Source organism: Panulirus ornatus, chromosome 37 (genome assembly GCF_036320965.1).
Source record: "Panulirus ornatus isolate Po-2019 chromosome 37, ASM3632096v1, whole genome shotgun sequence".
Lineage (NCBI taxonomy): Eukaryota > Metazoa > Arthropoda > Malacostraca > Decapoda > Palinuridae > Panulirus > Panulirus ornatus.
Genome location: NC_092260.1, coordinates 15697768 through 15711564, shown reverse-complemented (window position 1 = coordinate 15711564; position 13797 = coordinate 15697768). Strand labels below are relative to the sequence as shown.

The following is a 13797-nucleotide window of genomic DNA, read 5'->3' as shown; positions in this document are numbered from 1 at the left end:
AGTTCAAGGTACATTAACTGAATATACCCTAACGCACAGAGCTAGACGGTACGGCCCTTGAGTATGATGGCCTGGCCTTTCACCTGACCTTTAAGGGGCTGGGTCAGGCGCCAGACCAAGGGTTATACTGTCGTGCGTAGTAATCTCCGCGCTGCGCCCTAACGCCGGTCGTACCAGTACGACCGGCTGAAGCATCACGGTAAACTGTTATTCTCTCCTCTTCCTGCCACAAACGGCAGTCTTTACAACGCTACTGATGTAAGTTTGTGTCACGACGTCTATGCTCTTCCAATTTCATGCCTAAAACACGATACGAATCTAACAAGCAAAATCATTTATTTGGTGGACGACATAATGATTACATTTCCAGATCTGGCCACGGCCTGGATACTGATCTCTCTTGAGGCGACCATATAAGAAAACTTTAATTCTGAGGTTAACCTCTAAGGACACACACACACACACACACACACACACAAACGGGCTTAGGTGATCAGCGTCGGTGACCATGATTCACGCACGGGCTCTCCCGGGTTCGAGTTCTTGGCGCGTCAGTCGCCCCACAACCAACCCAGCAGTTCATCCTCTTCTCACTTGGGCTGGACGATAAGTGGTTACCTGGCTTAAGCTGAGGTGTATATATGTGTATACAAATAAGGGTAAAAAAAAAAAAAAAGGCTGTATAAGTTCAGAGACGGCAAGGGAATGCAAACTTCTCTCCCAGTAACACATAAGTAGTAACAAGATAACTACTTCAAAGTTACTGCGATCGGAAAAGACATCACGATCACTGAACGCCATTCTAAACAAAGGAAAGTTTGATCCGTATGTCATTTTTGAAAGTTTGATCCGTATGTCATTTTTTTTCCAGGATTTACATAGATTTTGCTTGAATTTCACGAACCCATGAAGAAAACAGGCGTATTACAGAAAACCTGTATGTATGTGTGTGTGTGTGTGTGTATTTGTGCCAATTGAGAAGCGTCGGCCAACGACGATTACGTGATGCTAGTCATGTACAGTGGGGGGGGGGGGGTTTAGGGGGAGAGGGGGGGAACGCTTGAGTGAGGAGACAGCTGAAGCGTTGTGCCAGTTGGTAGTGCTTCCTGTCCAGCACTTACACCATTACTGTCACCATTACCCAGTTTACCGTGATGCTTCAGCCCGCATCCCCAGCCCACGCAGGCTTGCTCTCTAGCCCTCCTTGCTCACAACCTCACTTCAGGGTGAGTCTCAGTTATGAGCTTCGCCATCGTCCGTCCGCCACATTCACCAACCTAACCATCGTCTGTCTTCATGCAGTTGCATCCATCAGCATCCGCATTGCACCAGTTGGTCATGAACCCGCAACCTTTATCATCCGCGCCAGGGCAAATATTCATGAAACCGCGCCCACTAGCAAACGCATCCGGCCCGAGGATTAATGTATCTGCATCCATTATCATCCTTGTCGCGCCAGATCCTCATGCAGCAGCACCCATTATCATCCGCACGATAATGGGTGATAATGATGGCCAGGCCAAGAAACCGCAACCATTATTCGCGCCAAAAAAATATGTAAAAACCTACGCTCTCGGTTAACGACTATCAGTATGTGTCTTTTTAGTGAAGTATTCCCCTCTGGTTGTTCACACACTATTGGTTGATTTAATGAACGCACCTGCTATGTACATGGTAGGAAGCGTACATCACTGGGTGTAATGGTCATCAAAACAGAGCCCGTATCATGCATGTCTAACGGCAGGAGAATCGTCGTTAACCTCTTGAGCACGACGATCCAACCCTTGTGCATGATGTCAAAATTGCTGGCACGGGTCGGGGGTGCAAGACAGCATGAGTCCCTGCTGCATGACAGCAACTGGACCCCTGGCTACATGATGGCTAGGACTCCAGCTGCATGTTTGGCACGGGCGCTGGCCGTACGACCCAGGTACACCCACCTCCCAATCCGCAACTACCACTAGATCCAAGAACAATACAAGCCTATCTGTTGAACGTATATCATGTCTGTTGCAACCTATTGCCATCGTTACAAAACATGGGTTTCCAGAACCTTCGATCTAAATATCTATATGAGGGAAGCTGAAGATAAAGAAAAAAATACCTAAAGCAGTGTTAATCATCTCTAGAGAAGTGACTGTTTCGTAGAAAATGTTGAAACATGACTGACAGGTTAGAGGGGCAAGAGAATTGTACTTAAGTTGATCTGTTTATTTCTAGATCTCTACCTGTCTATACGACATCTTCCCCATCGCCAGGGTCTGAATAAACTAAAAATACATTGTCAGAGGTCGGTCAAGGCACGGCGTCCAAGCCCGGGTCTACAGTACAAGATCCCTGCTCCGAAATCCAATCGAAGTAGTTGCCTTCAAGCGACCGGCGAGTGTGAGGAGGACGGGTTCTCTGCGGCCCCGTCTATCAAACCTAGGGTTTCATAGGCTGATAAACTTGTATTGGACTTCATGTAAATCGATCAGCTGATATAATCAGGTTTAGTACTATAGTATGATAAAAATATACATATAACGTTTATATTGCTTCTCGGTTATCATATTCCTAAATAAGAAGCAAGATACTTTTAAAACAGCTAGATGTTATTTGTACAATTCGCATCATTTTCATATAACGGGCTAAAGGCACCGTGACTACGCACAGTTGCGTACAAAATATTTAAAGTAGGGCTGGAGTACGAGCGTAGATGGCGTCGCGGAAGTGTTTACGGCGGTATCGGGGCCATCTTGAGTAACGCGGAACCTCGCTCTCCCCAGTCATATACCTGCCACTTGGCAGTGAAGTAGTACTTGGCTCAGGGTATTCTATATTCCTCGGAATCAAGGAATAAAAGAAACAAGCCCCAGTTGTCTTCTCAAACACCGCAGCACTAGGAATAATTTTGACAAGTGATTAGAAGAGCGCGGCAGAATTCAACAGCTTTTGGCACGAGCGACTTCTGTTTATTCTTGCAGACCGAGAAGTGACGTCAGAGCATAAATCCGACCCTTTAAGTCGGCTGCGCCAGCCACTCAAGAGCCTCGAAATATGGGATTGAGGCTCAAACGGTAGATTTCAGGTTATTTATAGCCGGATTGGTTACCGTTATTGACGGGTCAAGTTCAGTCGTATCGGCGCGACGATAAACATTTGTTACTTACATGGAGACGAATTGCCAGATGTGTTTAGCTTCTGCCACGGACTGGAGATTTACAGCAGGAAGTTCAAGACCCACTACGGGAAGGTGATGCTGCAGAGACCATAAATCTCTGGAGTATGATGTTATGATTCTTGAGGACATCTGTACGGGCCCATGGATATGATTGCCTGTACTCTGCTCTGACCCTTAAAGAAGAGGTCAAAGGCCAGGCCATCATATCAAATCGTTTTCACCGTCGTGTTCATGAGGTTGAACATTTGAATGATAAATCATCCTAAATGTCTTTGGAGCTTTGTAAAAGCCACGCTAATAAAATTATGATACTGAACAATATCAGATGGATAAAACGCGAATGGATTCCTCTGAACACTGGTTATTTTGTTGGACTCTTATGACACGTATCTCATTAAGTCAGGCACGTGGAGATTTCTGGCTTGATATATTGACGTTTAGGAAATATGTGTGCCTTTGAGAGCAGTGTTGCGTTGAAGGAATGGGTGTTGCTTTGAAAGGAGTGTTGTACTGAGGGAATGAACACTTTTGAGAAAGTTTGGGGAACAGGTGTGATGTGACGGGGTAGGCGTTATGCTAAGGGCGTACTTCTGAGGTTGAGTGTGGCACTGGAGATCACTGTGATGAAAAAAAAAAATGACTTTGGCGATGAGGTAGGAATGCGACATTTAGACAATAAGTGGCGTTGAAAATTACATAAGAGAGGGTATGATTTCACGGACGTTAAAGGAATGGGCAGAACGATGAGAAAGTCGCTTTAGGGGGAGTGGGTGTGGCGGCGTTGGCAGTAAAAGTGTGGCGTTAGCGGTGTGGGTGTGGCACTGCATGGGTCTGGTGTGAGGCGAGTGAAGACGGATAGTAGAAGGCTCTCTATCCATTAACTTCCCGTATTCTACAAGTAAAGTACTAACTGGTGAGCCTTTAACCTCGTTTGTGCTTCATCCTGGCCAAATATACATGATGACACCTGGATTATCATTGACTACTGATGACTCTCATATAAACATTAACCATTCATGCGGAAGAAAGGGCTGGTGACGTCACGTTTGTTTACATTTGGGACGGCTGGTCTAAGTGGTTATGTAAGGGATACTGGGCAAGCTGAGGGCTAGATGCCCCACTGTCTCGTCCCTCATACCACACGAAGTAGCAACAATGAAAAGGATATTTACGCAAAACATATATATATATATATATATATATATATATATATATATATATATATATATATATATATATATATACACAGCGAAATGAATGTTATATACGAAATGTATCCTAGTCTCTACACATTATCTTTATCCTTCTTTGATGCGAACATACACAAACCTGAAAAGAACGTACATACTAAACTGTACCATAACTGTCGTCTAGAGTCTTGGGAAAAACAGAGGACATTAGTCACAATGTTTGTCACCAGAGCAGCTGCACCAGCCTCGCTCCTCACTACTTGCTACTTTCAATTCTTCGCTTGTTTGCTGGTTACAGAGACCAACCATACACTTACCCTCTCTCTACTCTGTATTAACTTATGCCTCTCGCACAAAGCTTACGTTATTCTGTTTTATGGGGGCTGTCGCACCCTGATAAACAACTTCAGTTTTAGTATGAAACATCTCAAATCTCACAATTTTCCCTCTGATCACTAGCGCTGTTTTCCAAAGATCATATCCAAAGGTGATATTCTTTCCTATATACTAATAATCTGGTCACCCTATCCAGGGAATGGGTGAATCCTAAGTCGTAGCCCCTGATATTCCCAACGTTTAGGTCATATTCAATCTCCCAACTTTTCTCTCTCCTTCCTGATTTAGTTCTATTCTTGGTTTCTATTTGGGCTAACCTGTCTCTGTAAATGACCAAGGATCAACTCCGTTCCTGATCAACATATAAAGTTCCTGATGGTTCTGATTTACCTCCTCCCATCGACCGCATATCCATGAGCGACCTTCCTTCGTCAACAAAGCCAATTCACTCGCGCTGGAGATGACTCAACTCAACATTCCTCCTCTTTCAGATCTGCTCGAGCTTCTCTCCTTGTCTCGCCTCAAATACTCGAGAACAAATTCAGATTTGAATAAGATTCCTCAGCGTGGCGTACGTGACCAAGTTAAACACTTGTAAAGCCAATCTCTTTCAAATTTCAGTATAAAACTCATCACTATCCTTGTCCCGCTAATGGTTCTGTGGGTTTCACTACATATATATATATATATATATATATATATATATATGTCTGGTTTATATGCCGAAGATAATGCTTTTCAGGGTAGATGCCATAATTATGAAGTATGATTCGCCCTTGTAAGGAGTACTGCTCTGCTCTCGTATCTGGGTCATGACGTACCTACTCGACAACTGTGTAAAGCATGGTTATCCAACCAGTTCATACATCCCCTGGGTATGCACACGTCTTCTTGATTGTTTTTCTGTTAGTTACGTTCAAACTAGAAATATATATTTTGCTTCAGCAATAAACTGTGAATTCATTAAAATATTTTGGACGTTTATTCATTCATCTTTTTCGCTTTTAATTACTGTACATTCTTAGGGTGGCAGTGCACGGAGAGAGATGAATCTGGTCATGGGGCACATGTCAAAAAAAAAAAAAAGAAAAAAAAGAAAAAGACAACACCGGTCTAAAGAAATCAGACACTTTCCCAACCTGATCTCAACGCTAGATCCACTTAACCTAAGACGTGCAGTTGGCTCTCCTTCTCTCTTTCACTGATATCACTTTGATTTTTGCTCCCGAGTGCTGGCTCCTTCTGTGTCTCCACCATCAGTTAAGCCACACAATAATCTGTAAGCCACCGTGTCGCACAATCATGTAGTCGTCTTTGGGAACTCGAAGGTGGGTCGTTATGGTGTGTCTATTTCTTTCATACTATTGCCAAACTTTGGAACTCTTTACATACTCATGTCATTCTTTACAATTACTACACACCCTTTAAATGTGCAGGATTTTCATCCCCTTAAAAACTCTTAAAACGTTTACATTCAAACCTTTTTCTATTTCTTTCGCGAACCTTAATTTTCTCTCAAAGCGTGGCCTCAATCTGAGGACTTCTGTCCGTGACTGGATTAGAAAAAAAAAAAAAGTATCATTCCAAGACCAGAATAAAATGCTCCTTGATATCAAAGTAATTCTTATAGAACTATTAAACGCCCAGTGAATCAAGATGCTCTATGATGACTAAACATCAGCTAAACATCGGGTCTTTGAATAACTTCTGTGAATAAAACAGTGAGCAGAACATAAAAAGGATCTGGATTCCCGTGGTGTAGCGGTTAGCGTTCCTGATGTGACGCATTCACAGGCCGCCCGAGTCGAGCGCATTGGTTCCAATCCTGGTTGCGGCAGTCGGCCCAAAGTCAACCCAGTTGTTCATCCACCCCTCGGGGTTGGTCGATAGACTGGGTAACTGGCTCAGGATAGGGTATATAAACATATACCATCATTATAATGATGACCCTGACTATGGCCTTAGTTGCCCGTGCCGTTTCAGCTCATGAAGAAAAAAGGTCAAACAGACTATCTGCCAAAGTTATTCGAATTATCTTATAATTTCTCGATTAATTCTCTGCCGGAGATAAACCATAAGGACCGGATGATTCAGGGAAGACTTACCTTCAGTTTATCGATTTCATCTTCAAGCTGCGAGTCGACAGAGATCATCTTTTTCAGGGCCTCCTCGACGAAGCCCATGCGGCCGTACAGCTGCGAGTGGTCCTTCTTCTGCATGAGGGCGTCGAATATCCTCCAGAGGGCGCGGGTGATCATGCGGTGACCGTCATGCACGGCAGCACCATTAGTCACCCCATTATGCACTCCATTATGCACTCCATTCTGGGTGTCGATGGACGCCACGCCATACCTCCGCACGTCGTTTCTGGGCGAGCTGCCGTACCTCTTGCTTCCGCCGTTGGGCATCCGCTCCCTCACAATATCATGCTGGGAGTCCACTGGCCTCGCCAGGTTCTTTTCCCCTAAAGCCAAGGCTAAAACGACGACCAGGGTCACTGCGCAGGCGCAGATGTTAGTGCTGTTGATGCGCATTTTTCTTATACTGTGTTGTTGGTGGGATCGCTATGCTGCTCTGCTTGTCTTTACGTCTCCGGCAAATGATTGAACTGTTATCGTTGGCCTTGGTGTATTGGGGATCTGAAAGAAGATAAAATACTTCTATTAGGTGCACGTCTGTTTCTCACTCATTTCATTTAGGTTGAAATACATGTGAGGCAGATCAGACATAGTCAGACAAGTAATGTAAATGTGAAACCGAATCCTTGCAACATATCTCAAACTACAGTGTTGCTCTGTATACAGTGTTGCTCTGTATACAGTGTTGCTCTGTATGCAGTGATGCTCTGTATATCTTCATGATGAGAAAGCTCTAAACCGCAGGTTACCACTTGCTAATTCTATTAGGTAGTGGATAATGTGTACCGAAGTGGCCATCGACTCTCAGCCCATTCGACCAGTCAAGTACAATTTACATCAGTACAGAATTTTGCATCTTGGTGAAGAAAAGGACGTTCAGCTGACATGATAGCTCTGAAGAGCACTAGTCCAGTAACACAGGATTAGAAGTCCACATGAGTCATATCATTTCCCCATACATATATAGATATATAGTATATCCCAGGGGATAGGGGAAAAGTAATACTTCCCTCGTATTCCCTGCGTGTCGTCGAAGGCGACTAAAAGGGTTGAAAGGTGAGTGGGGCTAGAAATCCTTCCCTCCTGTTACTTTTCCAAAAGAGAGACCAGAGAAGGGGGCCAAAGTGAGGATTTTCCCTTCAAAGGCTCAGTCATCTATTCTTGACCCTACCTCACTAACGCGGAAAATGGCGAATATGCATACCGCTATATACCAGGATACCTTCTTCAGGGGTTTCTGTAGCTTCAAAGCTGCGCTACAACCACCCTTGAAAGGAAAAATAAATGCAAATGTATGTAAATCAAATTGTCTGAGTGATTTATATAGGTGCCCAATGAAACACACTGTTAGTTTCAACACCTTCCCAAAACAGCCAGTTTATATAAACGAAATTCTCTATATCTGCAAATCATGTTAATTTCTTTCTTAAACCAAACTCCCTTGATAATTTTTTTTTGATAATTTTTTTTTCATGTTGAAAGCCTCAGTCACGAACAAAAGGTCACATTAAGGCAGAGCCTTAGTTGAAATATAGAGAATTATGAAACTGAAAAAGAAGACATAGGAAAGTATTTATGAATTTTGGAGGAGGTGAAAAACCCGTCTTTTGAAATGAGCCAACTCATAGTGATTGGGAAAGACATGAGATGGTAGAGTCCCAAAGCTTCGATGTGTAGGAAAAGAAGTAGGTATCAAAACGGCCCACCCTTGAGTTGCTGATGGCCACATAATAATCGTGTGATGCTGCAAAAGATTTCACCGGGTATTCGCCAATGACAGGCCCAGCTTGCGTGAGGAAGGGTAGAGGCTATTCATAAAGTTTGATAAATAAATAGGGACCTGATGCCATTCTCCAGCCAAAGTTCTTATCGAAGGGAAGTCTTGAATGAATGAAAAAAAAAGAAAGATGGTGAGAATATGGGGATGAACAATGAAAAAAAAAAGCTCGGTGCATGTTGTAACGAAAGGATATTAAGTGTAGCCCTGTAGCCTAGTGTAGTATACATGAAGGTATAACTACACGAAGGATACGAGGAGTGTCCAGCCACCACCTAGACAGTTGTAGGTCAGGACGGTAGTTTACCCAGTGGTAACTGCTGTTTACGGACTACTCGTATATCGCCGTTAAATTAATCTCCAACCTGTTGATAGACGACTTAGTCTTTACAATTCCAGTCACGTATATTCAGATTTCGCCTGTAGTGCGACTCCCTCGACCTTCGACAACTGCAGGTTTGGGAGACGCGTCTCTTGGTGATAGGAGGTTTTCAGATCGCGAAGCTCGATACATGGAGGGGAGGACACAAGTGGGGGGCGCGTCGCCTCTTGACTAGCGGCTCTCCAGTCCGTTCTTGTTGCCTTAGTCACCGTGTGTGAAGGGGCGCGGCTGGTATTTAGGTTTACAGCCTGTTTTCACAAGTTCACTTACTGTTTATGATGAGGTTAAAGCGTCAGATGATATCTATTCAAAAGCGGATGCAGCTGCGGTTGTTTACGAGGAAAGCACGAAGGTCTTAGCGTCCTTCTAATGCCATTTTGATCACCTTCTGGCGGCCCCGGGTGTTCACTGCTCATTGACACGGGCTCAAGCTATCGTCCTAATGAAACCACTGGGTCATCTCTACGCCTGAGTACGGAAGAACAGAGCTCAGTCAGATATGCGGTCAGCTGATAATAAACATATGTATCTGATTCAATGCCTCGTTTCGATTGTTATTTTTCTTTTGGCTTTCCTCAGTATTGTCAGTCAGTAATAAGTGTTACCGTGTGTATGTTCAGTTCAGACTGACCTGCAATATACGAATCTAACGAGGGCAAACACTGACAACTTTAAATATAAGGCCTAGCCACATTCTAATATATCTATTAGTACACACTCGTGTGATATTTTGTGTGATAATAAGCAGGTTCGAGTGAATCATTAAATCTATATTTCACAGGAAGGACATATCATGTGTTATTCATTTTTCTTTCCACACAGATGATGACCATGTGCATGGAGCAGAGACGACAGGTTATTTCCGAAAATTTGTCTCCAATCCAGTGGATCACAACCATGTGATGAAGACGGCGACTGCAAGAGTTATCCCATGGTTCATCTTATTCTTTTAATAATGATATAAAAATATATTCTGTTGATGTCTAGACGGCTAAAAATAGGAGCCGGGGAAGGGTTATAAAACTTCAGTATACATCTGAACTTTGAACTATACGTAAGCGGATACCAAAGACATCAATATATTTATTTTCTCTGGCCATCCCCACTGGGTGTTGGAAGGCAGGATTCACCGTGACCCTCCCAACCTAACCTGTGGGTTGTAGTACGGAGAATTACTATAGCGTAACTTCTGTCTTGTTTTACTATAGGCAGAGACGTAACGGCACAAAAGATCTTGGGTAACATCTGACTTCTGAACCTCGTAATGCGGAAATGACAACGAAACCGAACATAAACAACGAACTGGACCGACGCACCAGCCTTCCATACTCCAAATGTAAGAGCGTCCGGCTCACCAGTGGCAGAGGATGAGACGGGATTATGAGGGTAGAAATAACAGGCGTAGTGACATTAGTAGTAGCAGCAGCAGCAGCAATACAAACACCAGCAACGCCATTAGCAGTCCACAGAATGGTAATTAAAGCGGTGATGGCACTGGTGACCGTGGGGTTGGCTGGAGAGAATCGATGAGGTAAAATTGTAGCATATAACTTCTGGAAGTTCGGCTTCAAGTAGCGGTAGAAATAATAGCAAAAGTAGCAACAGTAGTAGTTCCGGTTGCAACATCAGCAGTGACTAAATCATAATATCAGTAATAACGATAATAATAGTATCGAAAGAAATGAAAATGTTATTGATTATAATACTTGATACTGTTATATCAACAGCAGAAAATCAACAACACTATATGTACATGATGACAAAAAAAAGTGTCCCAAGCAAAGATTTATACCACACAGGATTTAATGACTAAATTGTACAAGCCAAAAGCGTGTCTCCATGTTGAGCGTATGGCGTCGCTAGTTATATAATTAGCAGACCTGCGTTTGAGCCTGGGTCCGGGTGACGGACTAAGCCATCCCAGCTGTTAATCCTCCCACTTGTGGTAGGTCGATGAAGTGCCTGGCGCAAAGCGGTAAATATATATATATATATATATATATATATATATATATATATATATATATATACACACAAAACACCAGGACCCCTTCTCCAGGTGCTATTCCGGCTTCAAGGTTGTGCTACAAAATAATTTGGTAAACATGTGAAATGGCGTCCTAGCTTCGTCTCTTCGATGTATATCAACTGACTGTTATATTTCTCTCTTGTGTCTCCCCTGATGATGTGATTATTACACGAAAGTGCACTTGGGAACTTTTCGTGTTTCATTTTCCCCGTGGACTCATAGGAATATCTTGATCACGCGCAAAATTGTGATCCTTTCCAATATATATATATATATATATATATATATATATATATATATATATATATATATATATATATATATATATATATATCCTTGGGGACAGGGGAGAAAGAATACTTTCACGTATTCCCTGCGTGTCGTAGAAGGTGACTAAAAGGAATGAGAGCGGGGGCTGGAAATCCTCCTCTCCGGTTATACTTTCCAAAGGAAGGAAAACAGAAGGGTGCCAAGTCATGATTTTCCCCCCTTAGGCTCATCATCTTTTCTTGAGGCTACCTCGCTAACACGGGAAATGGCGAATAGCAAAATATCAAAATCGCATTTAAGTACATGCTCAGCAAACTGTTCACAGTTGTTATCAGACCAAAACTGAAATATACATTTCAAACACAATGAACTAATGGAATAAGTCCAGAAGTGGGCAACAAAGATGGCACCAGAATTAAGAAAGCTGAGTTACAATGAGAGGTTCGAAGCTAAAGAATTTACTCACCATGGAAGAGAGAAAAATAGGGAGCGAATTGATCGCAACCTGTCATCTGCTATACGTTCTACAGGACACCACACCTACGACCTTCATCCACGGCCGTCGTCTCCTGTGACGGCACCCTACACGGCCTTCTCACATCTCTTCCAACACCATAAATCATCCATCACTGCTGCTCTTACTTTCAACCTCTCCTGACCAACATAAACATGGGTCTCACTGCTATACATCATCTTTGGGACAAGTAATCCTTGATGTGAGTCATGCAATCTCTGCGTCTTTTTCCCCCCCATTCACCAGAGCTTTCAGTGCACGTCCAAAACGTCTCCCTTGCATGACTCTACTCCCTAATACAGCTTTCCCATTACCATTTGTGCTAAACTTTACTCTCAAGCATTCACACTCAACTGACAACGTCCAGGTCTTCAGGATATACTCCTCTTACAATCTTACAAACAGGTAATGACACAACGCGACCTCGACACTTACACCACAACTAAATCCTTTTCTTTCCTCATCTGTCGTGCTCTCACTTCACGGCACACTGTCTGTTGTGTTGTGCGGTCACAAGACGGGGGAAAAAATCCTCAGTTTTTCTTTCATTGAGTTTGCACAGTGGCGGGTGTTCACATGACCTCCTAAGCGAGAGACAGACAACCTATAATTACGGAGCTTTGTATGTTCAGTTGGTAGAGTGCTTCAGCGGAGTCAGTTTATTGTACGACGACTTCATAACAATAATCAGGTCAGATCTATGTGTTCACAACTTATGTACCCGACGCGCCGGGAGGGAAAGTCGACTTCATTATGGCGGCTTTACAAAAAGCAGGAGGATTCTGGTGGGCTCTAGATGTAATCGTGTGTGTGTGTGTGTGTGTGTGTGTGTGTGTGTGTGTGTGTGTGTGTGTGTGTGTGTGTGTGTGTGTGTGTGCGTGTGTGTGGGTGTTTTCTTAAGTACTAAAATAATAAATAATCAGACTTTCATCCTTTCACCAAAACAAGTTGCACTGCATTCCTTGGATGTTTTTCTTTTTTCTTACCCCGAGTGGATTCAAACCAACTTCATTTTCGAATCAGTTCAGTTCTCTGATGCACTTCTCCCCCAGCCACACCATCTGACCTATCCTGAATCTATTCTCTTTGTTCTCGGCTCTCACTCCTGCGTGGTTTCACAACCCAAGCAATGACGGACACCTCTGTGGCTTTGCTACCCAGGCACTGACCCCCATGTGACGACACTACCCAGGCACTGACCTCCCTGTAGCTTCACTACCCAGGACTGCCTCTTCTGTGGCTTCACTACTCAGGCAATGCCTCTCCTGTGGCTTCACTACCCAGGCACTGACCTCCCTGTTGGCCTCACTCGTCAGACAATGATCCCGTATGCTTCCAAACCTAAGAAATTCCCCACATGTGGCTATACTATACAGACATAGATAACCTTCCCCGAGGACCCACTCTTCAAAAACCGACCCCCTGTGGCTTCAGTATTCAGGAACGGACCCATTATGGTTCCATTACTGAGGGAGTGGCCCGTGGCTTCGTTATACAGCCAATGGCACCATCGTGGCTTCCCTCCCCTAACACTGACCCTTGCAGTTTCGCTACTCACGTAAGTACACACAGAGTCATGGATTAGGAAATATTCAGCCTGGTGTTCACATCCAACATGAGGCTAAAACTAGAACATGCTTAACTTTGGTCACTGTACTTACAGAAGCACAGAGATGGTCCAGAGGAGAGTCAATACAAAAATGTGCCAGATTTAAGAGGGATGAGTCACAGGGGAAAGGCTAGATACCTTAAACCTACCCAACTTGGAAGGGTAAAGAGTGAGGGGTAACCTGAGCAAACCCTCTTTAAGTTTATAAGTCAGACTGATGACGTAGACAATGACCAGTTCTTCAAAAGACGTAAGGAAAGAACAGCTAGAGGACATAACATGAAAGTGTTAACAAAGGCGTAAATGATCACTTTTATGAAAGTGGTGGACGAGAGGAATAAACCAAATGAGGAAACAGTAAACGAGGACTGCACACAAAAGCGTACAAA

At 43.5% G+C, this 13797-nt stretch overlaps 1 protein-coding gene across 1 annotated transcript in view; it reads right to left on the bottom strand.

The window, feature by feature from the left end:
* The window catches only part of LOC139760526 (uncharacterized), a 58938-nt gene that overhangs the window by 20887 nt on the left and 24254 nt on the right, over positions 1 to 13797 (bottom strand). The window contains exon 2 of the mRNA XM_071683834.1: positions 6795 to 7328. Coding sequence (XP_071539935.1) covers positions 6795 to 7223 — 429 coding nt within the window. The 5' untranslated portion in view covers positions 7224 to 7328. The remainder of the gene's footprint in view (positions 1 to 6794; positions 7329 to 13797) is intronic.